This window comes from Hyperoodon ampullatus (genome assembly GCF_949752795.1).
Source record: "Hyperoodon ampullatus genome assembly, chromosome: 12".
Lineage (NCBI taxonomy): Eukaryota > Metazoa > Chordata > Mammalia > Artiodactyla > Ziphiidae > Hyperoodon > Hyperoodon ampullatus.
In genome coordinates, this window is record NC_136925.1 from 3,782,908 (window position 1) to 3,796,518 (window position 13,611).

The following is a 13,611-nucleotide window of genomic DNA, read 5'->3' on the forward strand; positions in this document are numbered from 1 at the left end:
GGCACTATGTACCCACAGTTCCACATTCTCGGAATCAACCAACCAAATATCATGTAGTACTACAGTATATATTTACTGAAAAAAATCTATGCATAAGTGGACCCACACAGTTCAAACCCATGTTGTACAAAGGTCAACTGTATATACAAATATACAAATATCGAATCATTATGTTGTACACCTAAAACTAATATAATGCTGTATAACAATTATACCTCAATAAAACAAAATACTTGTTTTTAAGTATATCTACATTCACATGTAAAAAGTTTATTCTTGTTATTTTTAACAAATTAGTAAATATTTTAAAAATGTATCGGTTTTACTTTCTAATATAGCAAATACAGATAAACATAGCCTATGTAAACCAAAGCTCTTTTTTTCCCCCTTTTTGGTCACATCGCGCAGCTTGTGGAATCTTAGTTCCCCAACCAGGGATTGAACCTGGGCCCTCGGCAGTGAAAGTACGGACTCCTAACAACTGGACTGCCAGGGAATTCCCACAAAGCTATTTAGGAACCTCGATAATTAAGAGTATAAAAGAAGGCACCAAGACCAAAATATTTGAGAACTGCTGAGTTAGAATACAACTGAAAAGTAATAATGACAAGAGTATGGCCATGGACTACATACAGGTATGGCTCTCTACCAGATCCTTGCTTCTGAAATGGAGCCCAGCCACTGGGAATGATCATTCAACCTGTTATGAATTCACATGATCTAGTCTATATTTTTCTATTTTATCCATGAGGACGACAATAGGAAATTGTCAAATGCTTGGTACAGCATTGCACTGGTTCAGCCATCTGCATATTGTTTTCTGTAAAAGGTAAGATAGTAAACATTTTCAGGTCTGCAGGCCAGGTGGTCTCTGTTGCAGTTACTCAGCTCTGCTGTTACAGTTCAGAAGCAAGCATAGACAGTAAGTAAATAAACGGGTATGGCTGTGTTTCAATAAAATGTTGTTTACAGACAGGCTGGGACCTAGATTTGGCTCCTAGGCTGTAGTTGGCTGACCCCTGCCCCAGTCTACCAGCATCCAAAAATACTATTGAAAACAGAAAAGAATTCAGCTTGACATATATTCTTACTAAACTAAACCTTTATTACTGATCATTGTTTTGTGAATTAAAAACAAAAAAACCACACACTTGAGCAAACTGCTCCATTAAATCTGGTACACAAGAATTCAATAAAAGAAGAAAACATTTAACACGATCATGTTATGAACAATAGCAATGCTACGCTTGAAAAGGAAAGTTACCTCTGTATCAACTTTTGAGATTACCTCTGAAATCTGCCACTGATTTGAAGATGCAGCAGGATTCTGGTTTACACATTCTGACTTTCTCTTAGATGGCCATTGTTTCTGGTTACTTTCTGGAACCTTTGGTTCTTGATGTTCTTTAGTTTCTGAAATTGTATTTGTTGTTGTTGTCATTAAAAGGCAAGAATATTTGATAATAACAAAATAAACCTAAACGATAGAACATGTTACAAAACTGTATTAGCATTTTGCTCTTAAAAAACAAAGAAACTGAAAACTTTAAGCCAGCTGCTGACAACTTGCTTTTAGCAAGTTAATTTTTCAAAGCTGCAACAGCCATCTTCCTAGGTTGCTACCTAGAGCTTTACCAAAGACCATTCTGAATTGAAACGCTTCCGGTCTTTACCAGAAAACAAGGAAATAAATAAGTAAAAATTTAAAAACATGTATGTCTTACTAATAAAGAGAACCTAGTTCACCACTTTTCATAGACCTCTAGCTTCTTAAATTTTATTTATTTATTTATTTATTCATTTATTTATGGCTGTGTTGGCTCTTCGTTTCTGTGCGAGGGCTTTCTCTAGTTGCGGCAAGTGGGGGCCACTCCTCATCGCGGTGCGCGGGCCTCTCACTATCGCGGCCTCTCATTGCGGAGCACAGGCTCCAGACGCGCGGGCTCAGTATTTGTGGCTCACGGGGCTAGTTGCTCCGCGGCATGTGGGATCTTCCCAGACCAGGGCTCGAACCCGTGTCCCCTGCATTGGCAGGCAGATTCTCAACCACTGCGCCACCAGGGAAGCCCAACCTCTAGCTTTTTAACAAAATTTTTACCTTAAACTAGCCTGTAATTTACTTTCTTAAGCGTCTGAACAAAAGAGCCTCAACAATAATATTGACTATTTTATGAATGTCAATATTCTGTCCCTATCATAACAGATGCAAAAAGTCTAAACAAAATATTTGCAACTGATATACAAAATAAATAATAAATTATGACCAAGTTGTGTTTATTCCTAAATGCAAAGTTGCTTAACACTTGAAAGTTAATTCAATTTGCCATAATAATAGAGGAGAAAAGTCTGTGGTCAACTCCAAAAATGCAGAAAAGGCATTTCATAAAATTCAATACCCAGTCACAAAAAAACTTTTAGTCTAGGTATAAAGCAAAACTCACTCTGTTTTGATATTTGATACAGAATACCTTTAAGGCTCTAAGGCAATTATCATGCAAGGGTAAAATAAGGAAAGTGGCTCTCTAAAATAAGGAGTGAACAAAAACGCCACCTATCATTCCTTCTATTCACCATTATGCTAGAGGTTATAAGTGCAATACAGCAAAGAAAAGAAATGAAAGTTAAAGGACTGGAAGGCAAAAAATGTTATATTATTTTCAAACAACATGAAAGAATTTATAGGAAAATATTAGAATTATTCAGTGACTTTAACAATGTCACTGTAAATATGATAAATAGCTAAAAATCAGTTGTATTTTTACATACCAGCAACAAAGAAGTAGAGGATAAGTATTTTTTTAAAAAGATCCCATTCATTATCATTTCAAAAAAAAATCAGATCTCTAAGTACATCTCTAGCAAAAGATAAGCAAAATCTCTACACAGAAAAGTATTTCTTCAATAATCTTTTAAAGATTACTTAAATGGATGAAGGGATATGCCAGGTTAGTGGACTAGAAAATTTTTCTGTTAAGATGTCAACTTGTCCCACTAGATCTCAATCAAAATCCCATTAAAAAAAAAAAAAATGGGGCTTCCCTGGTGGCGCAGTGGTTGAGAGTCTGCCTGCCGATGCAGGGGACACGGGTTCATGTCCCAGTCTGGGAAGATCCCACATGCTGCAGAGTGGCTGGGCCCGTGAGCCATGGCCACTGAGCCTGCACGTCCGGAGCCTGTGCTCCGCGACGGGAGAGGCCCGCGTACTGCAAAAAAAAAAAAAAAAAAAAAAAAGGAAATCTGACAGATTCTAATATTTATATGGAAATCCAAAAGGCTTAGAATAACTAAAATAGCTTTGACAAAGAACAAAGGTGGAAGATTTACACTGACAGATACGAAGACTTACTGCAGTAATTATGTCAGTATTAGCACAAAGACACAAAGGACTATGGAACAAAGAAGAATCCAAGACCAGACATCAAACACAGACTCATCTAATTTATAACAAATCACTGAGGGGAAAAAGGGTCTTTTCAACAAATGCTGCTGGATCTACTGGATATCCGCATGGGGAGAAAAAAATGAATCCTGACACTTGATCTTAACTATACACAAATATTAAATTCAAGTAGATCATAACTCTAAATGTGAAACGTAAAATGATGTCTTCTGCAATATATGGAAAGGGCTTCTTCCCTGGTGGCTCAGTGGTTAGGAATCCGCCTGCCAACGCAGGGGACATGGGTTTGAGCACTGGTCCAGGAAGATCCCACGTGCCACGGAGCAACTAAGCCCAGGCGCCTCAACTACTGAGCCTGTGCTCTAGAGCCCACGAGCCACAACTATGGAGCTCGTGTGCCACAATACTAAAGCCCGCACGCCTAGAGCCCAAACTCTGCAACAAGAGAAGCCACCGCAATGAGAAGCCTGCGCACCGCAACGTAGAGTAGCCCCCGCTCGCCGCAACTAGAGAAAGCCCGCTCGCCGCAACTAGAGAAAGCCCGCCCGCAGCAATGAAGACCCAACGCAGCCAAAAATAAGTAAGTAAATTTATAAAAAAATAAATTAAATAAAATATGTGGAAATATCTTTATGATCTTGGAGGAGGAAAAGATTTGTTTAAAGGCACAGAAAACACTCACCACAAAGGAAAAGACTGATAAATTAAAATGCATGATAATTAACAATTTCATCAAGTCTTCACCACATAATGGGAGAAGTTACTTGTAAAATATATACCCAACAAAGGAGCTGTATCTAGACCATATTAATGTCTCCTAACATCAATGCGAGAAAGAAAGGAAACCTAATGGAAAAACTGGTGAGGCTTGAACAAGTACTTCACGAGAGGATACCCATATGGCCAATAAACACAAAAAGGCCTTCAGCATCGTTAGACATCAGGGAAATGCGAATTAAAACCACAGTGAGATATCACTTAGCAGAATCAGAATGTTTAACATTAAAAACCAACAATAAAAACTATTGGGAAGAATATGGATCAAGAGCAACGTAAGTGCTGGTCAAACACAACACTTTGGAAAACCATTCAGCACTATCGTCGAGCTGAATATATACAACATCCTGTGACTCGACAACCCCACTCTGTATACGCTCCATGGAAAAGTGTGTGAAAGAAATGAAAGCATTAAATTAGGTGCCAGATCAGTACTATAAACAAGAATTTTTGGTAAAGATGATTTTTCAAACATATCAGTTTGTAATAGGTGCCATGAAAATATAAAATATGAGTTTCCCCCGATTACTAGGAAGAGGAATCTATAGTTGGCCCTCCATATCCACAGGTTCCACAGGGCTGACTATACAACATCATTTTATATAAGGGACTTGAGCAACCGAGGATTTGGGCAGCCGAGGGGGATCCTGGAAACGATGCCTTGCGGATACGAAGGGACGCTGATGTTCCCAGTCAAAATAATGGCAGCACACTTTGCAGGGACTGAGGGCTTTCCTGTGACATGGGATTTTCCGGGCTAAAACCAGAAAAGTCCCAGTGTTCCTCTTCAGTCCAATTAAAAGAAAAAATTACACCCAATCTGGCAAACTTTGTTTGGACAATGATCATCCAATTCATGATCCCATTCAAAAATCTTTGATCGTACTCTGACATCTAAAAAAAAAAAAAAAATTGAAGCCTGACATTCTAAGTCTAACTAGTCTTATCTCCCACTTCTATACTCACTGTGTTACAGTTTTCAGCATAATTGACCATCTTTGTTCCTAGAATATTTTATTCTTTTGCTTACATTATTCCCTCCATCTGAAATACTCTATCACTGCTATTTCTTCCTATTTAAATGCTAACAAGTCTTCACGTTTCTTCTCCTCCACAAACTATTTCCTTATTTCCCCTAAACCAAATTAGTTCCTCAGATTTCTCCTTCCACTGAATCCTCATAGCATTTTATTGATGTGGTTCTCATGATAGTCTATATTCTACCCAGCATTATATTTATCAGCAGATCTCCCACACTGGTTGGCAATCTCCTTGGGACCCTGTCTCATTCATGTATATATCCTTAAAACATTCACCCTAGTATTCATATATTGGAAAAGCAAATGTTTGACAAAAGAGGAAAGGGAGAATTATCATATAAATACAGCTTCTGTGTCCTTTCCAGAAAGTATTTATCAAGCCAACTGAGAACAATAACTCCGTGCCATTGTATATTCCCTCCAATCTTCCTTTAATGCACCTTTTAGGCAAATAAACTTTCTTTGCTATAGAATTTAATACTTTTCATATAATCTATAAAATTTAACTGAAATACAAGATAAAGGGACATAGTCATAGTCTTACATGGCAATTGTTAGGTGTCTGGTCAAATTTCACAAGTACACAGTGATTCTCTTAATTAAAGAAGTAGTCTGTTTTGTCACTCTTACCTTCTGATTTTGTTAGAAGGCTTGATTCACTTTTATTCTTCAGGGTTACTGAATCAGTAATAAGTTCAGAACTCTTCTCATCTGACATCAGAGGTTCCTTGGAACGAATATTTTTAACAGACTACATAAAAAGAATAAGATTTGATTTGATTTTATATAAAATAAAGTCTCATCAATGGAAGTAGTACTAATCTGTCTTAGTGTTCAATATACTAACGTCTCACCTATATGAAAAGACTGCTAGGAAAATTATCTATTATACTTACATGTGGACTCACAAACTGCCAGCAAAGATAACTTCTTGAATTACTGACTAGAGCAATGGGAATGGCCATAACCATAAAATTGGCCAATTTATTTTCAATAGACATATTAATCAAATGATAAAATATAGTCACTTAAAAAGAGAGGTTGCAAAATTTGAATCTAACATAAAACATACTTCATTATTTTGTTACTGTGATCATATTTTATCACCAAAAATAACAGCACTGGTCAAAATTAAGATTTGTATAAGTCTAAGACAGTATTATTCTAAATCCAGAAAATAAACTTTTGACACAACTATGCACTATTCTCTAAGATAGCTGTAAACTAGTTAAACTCATTATTTAAAAGCAAAGACCATGAAAGAGAGAGACAAATTACAAGGAATCGAAAATCAAAAAGACCTACATTGTGATGCCAGGGGTTTAACTCAACGACAGTAAGAACAGTATAATCCCTAAAAATCAGTGCACCAGGGATTAAAGCTGTTTCCTGTCTTTGAAGTTCACACATCTGCCATATCAGGATGCCAGAATTATCTCAGCCCTCATCTCTGCCCCATCACAAGGCCACTCCCTCACTTTTGTCTAAGATGCCCTGCCAGATCATATGATTAAACACACCAAGAAACAAAAGCTGGGGGGCCTGGCTCACCCTGCTATTCCCAAATCCAGGCCAACTAACCTAAAACACTATATAATAATTGCTACTTCAGAGTTACCCCAGGAGATCGCTGATCATTGCCCTACCACCTCAACTGAGGAGAAACAGTTTAGGACTTATGTGCCACTTCCCATCAGTGGTCCAACATCTCTTGGGGCTTCAGGAACACTGCTAGAGATACATAAATCATGGACTCCTTTCCCGGAAAAAGCTCCATGAACCCTGGGTCAGGAACCCTTGCTTCATGGAAAGATTTTAAAATGGACATACCGTTAAATGTCTCAAGTCACTGGAATCATTTCCACTTGATTTAGATCCAGAAACGACTGTATCTCGGCATTCTGATCCAGAGATCTGTCTGTTACCCATGAAACAAAACAATTGTAATGTTTAACCTGAAATCGATCATTTCAATGTATTATTTTTTCAATTTTAAAGTTGACTTTTTAACAATATGTACACCTTTTAATTGGAAAAGTCACTTGGAAAGATTTTTTTAAATAAATGTATGTATGTATGTATTTATTTATTTTTGGCTGTGTTGGGTCTTCGTTGCTGCGTGAAGACTTTCTCTAGTTGTGGCGAGTGGGGGCTACTCTTCGTGGTGGTGCATGGGCTTCTCATTGCGGTGGCTTCTCTTTGTTGCAGAGCACGGGCTCTAGGCATGCAGGCTTCAGTAGTTGTGGCACACGGGCTCAGTAGTTGTGGCACACGGGCTTAGTTGCTCCGCGGCATGTGGGATCTTCCTGGACCAGGGCTCGAACCCGTGTCCCTGCATTGGCAGGAGGATTCTTAACCACTGCGCCATCAGGGAAGTCCCCTGGAAAGATATTTTTTAAAATAACAAGGTTCCAGTATAAACGTGACTAAAGTGCTGGGCAGTGATAAAAGTGAGAGAGATGAGTAGTAAGTAGGTGATTGCCTACCCTGTTATGTAATAAGTAACAGCTGGAGTCAGGTATGAATGTGGGAAAGGACAAGGGAACAGCAGTATGTAGATCAAACTACACTTCAGGTTGCAAATAGCTTAAGGATAAGAACTAAGATGTAGGCTCTCCTATGGGAGACTGCCTAGCTCACAATCTATCAAAACAAGCACCGAGAAAATGGCTGGTTTGTTTATTTTTTTGAGTGGGAGAAAATCTCCTAAGCTAGCACTTGAAATGGAGATGACAAGAAAACAGTCATAAGATTCTGGAGCTTAACCTTGATATCCAAAATGCTCTTTAATATCAATGTTCAGTCAAGCCCTAAGTATAAAAAGAATTTAAGAATAGAAGACACCAGCTAAAAACAAGCGATTATATTTCTAAAGTTTACTTGCAAAATGATTTTCTAGAATCCAAGGAGCCTCTCCCATTAGAAATAATGTAATGAATAGTGGTTACAGTTAAAAATAGAGTAGAAAAATGAGGTCCCTTAGCTAACCTGGAATACGGGAATTCTCAGTTTTCAAGTTGAAGGAAGGAGAACACATTAGATGTGGTGAACAATACTTCATCTCTACCTACCCTGCCCCACTTCTTGAAGCCCTAGGCTCAGAAGCAAATGAGTGGGGACTTCCCTGGTGGGCCAGCGGTTAAGACTCCCTCCCAATGCAGGGGTTCAATCCCTGGTCAGGGAACTAAGATCCCACATACTGTAACTAAGCCTGCACACCACAACTACTGAGCCCATGTGCTGCAACTAGAGAAGCCTGCACGCCGCAATGAAGACCCAGCGCAGCCAAAATAAATAAATTAAAAAACCAAAACAAAACAAAAAAGAATAAGGGCTATGCTGACTGTAAAGTGAGGTACACATGTAAAAAAAAAAGTAGCAAGTGAGTGAATTAATCATCTCTCCCACTGATAGCTGCCTCTTTCCTTGAACTAGCTGCAAAAGAAATTGTTCCCAGACCTCCCTTCACCCCTATGGAGACTTCCATACCCACTAAAAAGAGTCTTACCAGAGAGGCTACCATAAGGGAGAAATGTTCAAACATCAGGAGTTTTTACCCCAGGGCTGTTTGCATAGTCTTTTAAGCTTCATGTTGACTTAATCTTTTTTCCTCTGTGTTTCCTAATTTTTTAATAGTTCCTTTAATGAATATTTTTAATGAGTGCAAAAGCAAAATAAAGTCATATCTCCCACTCATTCCTCATACTAAATAAAAATGTAATCATAATTACTTTCACATAGTAAAAGACTTTAAGATCATTCTGCCATCAATCTTCAAGTTTCAAAACCAAATTAAAAAATTAAAACTCAAACATACCTTTTAGTAAAAGGTGGTGCAACTGAAGCATCTGTCTTCTCATGGTAATCCGGGCTACTTAGAAGGTTAACTGGGACTCTTCCGAATGGGCATGACTAAAAATGTTTTGAAAGATTAAGTAACTAACTAGGAAATAATTATAGACCTCACCACTACCATTTTTTTTTTTTTTTTTTTTGCTGTACGCGGGCCTCTCACTGTTGTGGCCTCTCCCGTTGCGGAGCACAGGCTCCGGACGCGCAGGCTCAGCGCCATGGCTCACGGGCCCAGCCGCTCCGCGGCATGCGGGATCCTCCTAGACTGGGGCACGAACCCGTGTCCCCTGCATCGGCAGGCGGACTCTTAACCACTGCGCCACCAGGGAAGCCCTGACCACTACCATTTTAATCAGAGTTAAAAATAACTTACTCGTTTAGCTTTGTTTGTTTGTTTCAAAGGATTTCGATGGCCTATCTCTGCATCTTGAGGGGGTATGTTCTCTCTAAACAGAAAGAAAATACTCCTGATTTTTAAAATAATAATATTGACACATGCATTTTCATCAACTGTTAAACATTGTTATTGTAACATGAAAATATATACGCAGATGTATAAATAATATAAATGTAGGACGAGCATTTAAAAAATGGATTCAGTTTCCTTACCCATACAAAAACCTGGCCTTAGTCTGTGCTCTGGAATCACAACTGATATTCCTATTCGGTAAATGTCCAAGTGTACTGGGGAACGGTTCTTGCACATTTGATACTGTAGATGCTGTAAACATTTGAAATTGTAATTAAATTTATAAGGACATAAGAAATACACAAAAAAGTAATCTCATAAATAGGAATGTTTTAAAAGTCAATTCATAGTAAATATTTGTCCCCAAATAAGATATGCAGACATGAAGATGTTATGAAGATAATTCTCTAACTATACTTCAAAACTATTCCATAATTATATAACTGTTTACTCAGAGTAGAGACACAATCCTTATTTCTAATAGCAAAAAGTCATTCTCTTGCCTAGATCAAGTTCTTCTGTTTGTTTGTTTTTAACTGAAGTATAGTTGATTTACAATGCTGTAATAGTTTCTGGTGTACACAGCAAAGTAATTTATATATATATATTCTTTTTCATATTCTTTTCCATTATTGTTTATTACAGGATATTGAATACAGTTCCCTGTACTATACAGTGGGACCTTATTGTTTTAGATCAAGCTGTTTTTAATGTGTTACCAATTAGAGTTTGATTAGGGAAAAAAAAAATTCCAACAAGAAAGTAATGACTTTGTTACTTCTAAAACTCTTACCTCCTTTACATCTAAAACTTAATCTTAGATTTTGATCATTCTAAATAAATGATATTTTTCGATAAACTATTATCCTGAATCCTTTTTTGCAGGACAAAACACCACAGAAAAGTATTAGCACACACTAACGTATTTACTTGATAAACTCTTCTTTTCTTCCTCTGAAAGCAGCTGCTTTTTTTGGAGGTTTAAATTCCGAATGGCAATTTCCAGCATTTCTAGTGGCACTGCTCCACATTCCACAGCTTTATGAAGAAGTTGCTTACTTTTTTTGAAATTACCTAACAAAGTAAAAAATAATCGTCATTTTAATGCAGCAACCTTTACTCCCCAGAGGTGTATTCATCAGGACCTAGGAAAAAAATTTTAAAGTCTTAGGCAAAAATGTTTACTCCAAGGCTCACGCATGTTATTCATAAGGAAATAAGCAATTTCTCACTTCTGATAACAAGTCATGTCAAACAGTTTACTTGTGTAAGATGTAACTGATGTAATTATGTATTGGTTTATTGCCACAGTCCATTTTCACAAGTAAAAGAAATGTTAGCAAAGCAGTTACGAAATGGGGGCAGCAAAGGTCAACTCAAACAGAAACTTGAGAGAATTTAGTAAAAGGGAAAACTAAGCCTTAGATGTTGCAACAGTCTCAAGAGCATCAATCTGTTACAATGCAGCATAATAATTATCATTTATAATAACATTTAGTCATTAAGGTTGACACCTTTTACTAAAGGGAATTCCCATCAAAAGGATTCATGTGAAAAAATGTAACAATAAAGATTAATCTTTTTTTGTTTTTTTTTTTTTTTTTTTTGGTGGTACGTGGGCCTCTCATTGTTGTGGCCTCTCCCGTTGCGGAGCACAGACTCCGGACGCGCAGGCCCAGCAGCCATGGCTCATGGGCCCAGCCGCTCCGCGGCATGTGGGATCTTCCCGGACCGGGGCACGAACCCGTGTCCCCTGAATCGGCAGGCGGACTCTCAACCACTGCGCCACCAGGGAAGCCCTAAAGATTAATCTTTAGCTACCAGACTTAGCTACACCACCCCCAAAATGCAGAATAACTGAGAAACTACCAAAATTACCTTTTGACTACAGATAAATTACCAAACAAATTTTCTTTCAACTGCAAACTTACCCAATACATTTAGTTTAGAATTTCATTTATAAATATTAAATGTATATATCATGTATGTTATGAAATGTGTCAGCATTTTTGGGAGCCACTAGGCTATACTATGCACTTGGCACTTGGGTATAAAAATGGTTGAGTCAGCCTCTAGCTTCTCACAGTTTACAAATTTTAAGAACATAAACATATTTGATAGAGACTAAGACTACATTTATTCAGAGTACTGATATTTCATGTATTGAGCATTTCAGGATAGCAAAAGAAGAAAGAAAGGCTTAGACAGGAACTAGTAATTAGGGAGCTTACTAAGGTCATAGACTCCTTTGAGAATCTGATAAAAACTATGGAATGTCCTCCACCCCTACAAAAATACACATACATACCAAAAGCACATAGGACTTCGGGGATTTTGCATTTTTCCTGAAACTTATTCATCAACCTTGCTCAAAATAATCACAATTTGGACCTTGAGGTTACTGCTACATCCCAGTGGTACTAATGAGGTTTATTCCTTATTTACAGATAATATAATTTGAGATTTTCAAAATTTGTATTCTAAAGATATAAGTTTATAGCTGCTGTTGATAGGCCATAACACCTCAAAAACTTAAAAAAGTAGAATGAAGGAGAGATAGATGATCTTAAAGGCCTGGCCAAACTCTAACAAGCAATGAGTCAATTCTCCTAGGCAGGAAAGGGATGATTTTTTTTTTTTAAGTCACCTGATAGTGCACAGGATAGATCAGAGAAGATGATTCAGATAACTAGGACTCAGAAATCATCTGCATAAGTAGAAGTTCAGGATTTGAGTTTATACAGTGCTTTTCTCCAATCTCGGTCCCGCCGAATACTCTCCAAGGAGTTAGCCCTGCTTTGGACATGACTACAAGGATTCTGGCTGAGCCAAAAAAAAAAAAAATGGTGATAATATGTGTATTACTGGTGGGAAATGGGATCAGGGTTGGAGCAGCAACAAGGCAAATGGAAAAACAGGAAAACGTGGCCAGAGGGCCAGCAGGATAGATCCAAAGGCCCCAGAAAATGAGAAGAGTAAAGGCTAATGGCCAGGCTAAGAATGTCTGAGGAAAAGACGGCCCCTGTTCTATCTAAAATGTCCAGACTAGGTGGAACCAAGTGAGCAAGAAACAAAAGCTTCCACAGCAGTTTACTTTTTTTTAATTGAACTACCAATTAATGCTACAATTATATTCTGATATATATTCTGGTGCTATGACACCATCGTACATGATAAACTTATCTAAGCTCTGGTTTAAATATCTTAGATCCTCATCCCAGAAATACTCAGTAAAGAAGCCACTTTCCTTTAGATGTTTCCTGAATCTAATAGCACACACGTGATGTTCATGCTTATTTTCCTGAGTTACTCCTCACAAGTGGAAGGGCGAGTATGACAAATATTCTCCACTTACACTTAGGTAGCATTCTTCCGCCATATTCTCATCTGACGTTTCGCTTCATACTTCTATTTCATACACATGATTTAATATTCGAATGTAAGTTACAGTAGGAAGTTATCTTCTACTTAAAATTCGGACTTGACATTTTCAGATTACCTTGTGATAGTTCAAATTGTGCAAAAGATATATGCACGAAAGCAAATTTCTTGCAGTTTGCTCTGGCCATCTGAAAGTAGTCGCGTGCGTCATCTGGCTCTTGAATACTGAAATAAAGGTTTCAGAGTCAAGTTTTAAGAAAAAGGACACATTTGCCTAAGTTTGATAACTCCTCATTCTATTTTCCAAAAGACACAGGATATTGTTCTTTTTTCTGTATGTAAAATTAAATAAGTTAATTTTTATTTTTATTTATTTTTTTTTTTTTGATGGTACGCGGGCCTCTCACTGCCATGGCCTCTCCCGCTGTGGAGCACAGGCTCCAGATGCACAGGCTCAGCAGCCATGGCTCACGGGCCCAGCCACTCCGCGGCATGTGGGATCCTCCCGGACCGGGGCACGAACCCATGTCCCCTTCGTCGGCAGGCGGACTCTCAACCACTGAGCCACCAGGGAAGCCCAATAAGTTAATTTTTAAAATATTTTTAGGCAGAGTCTAGAGTATGTAACTTTGTGGAAATATGTACATAGTAAAGAAGGTTTACATTACTCACTTGTTAATTATAAACAAAAG

The 13,611-nt window shown here is 37.9% G+C and overlaps 1 protein-coding gene across 4 annotated transcripts in view; it reads right to left on the minus strand.

Annotated features, from left to right (window-relative positions):
- Positions 1-13,611, minus strand: part of TTK (TTK protein kinase) — a gene marked incomplete at its 5' end in the record, with an annotated part of 41,834 nt that overhangs the window by 24,238 nt on the left and 3,985 nt on the right. For 2 of the 4 annotated variants that reach the window (XM_079716768.1, XM_079716766.1), the window contains 8 exons: positions 1,265-1,413; positions 5,848-5,968; positions 7,048-7,135; positions 9,035-9,129; positions 9,443-9,515; positions 9,679-9,790; positions 10,469-10,612; positions 13,038-13,144. In XM_079716768.1, coding sequence (XP_079572894.1) covers positions 1,265-1,413; positions 5,848-5,968; positions 7,048-7,135; positions 9,035-9,129; positions 9,443-9,515; positions 9,679-9,790; positions 10,469-10,612; positions 13,038-13,144 — 889 coding nt within the window. Of the gene's footprint in view, positions 1-1,264; positions 1,435-5,841; positions 5,969-7,047; positions 7,136-9,034; positions 9,130-9,442; positions 9,516-9,678; positions 9,791-10,468; positions 10,613-13,037; positions 13,145-13,611 lie in introns of all 4 variants that reach the window. The other 2 variants (XM_079716765.1, XM_079716767.1) reach the window with 2 other exon arrangements.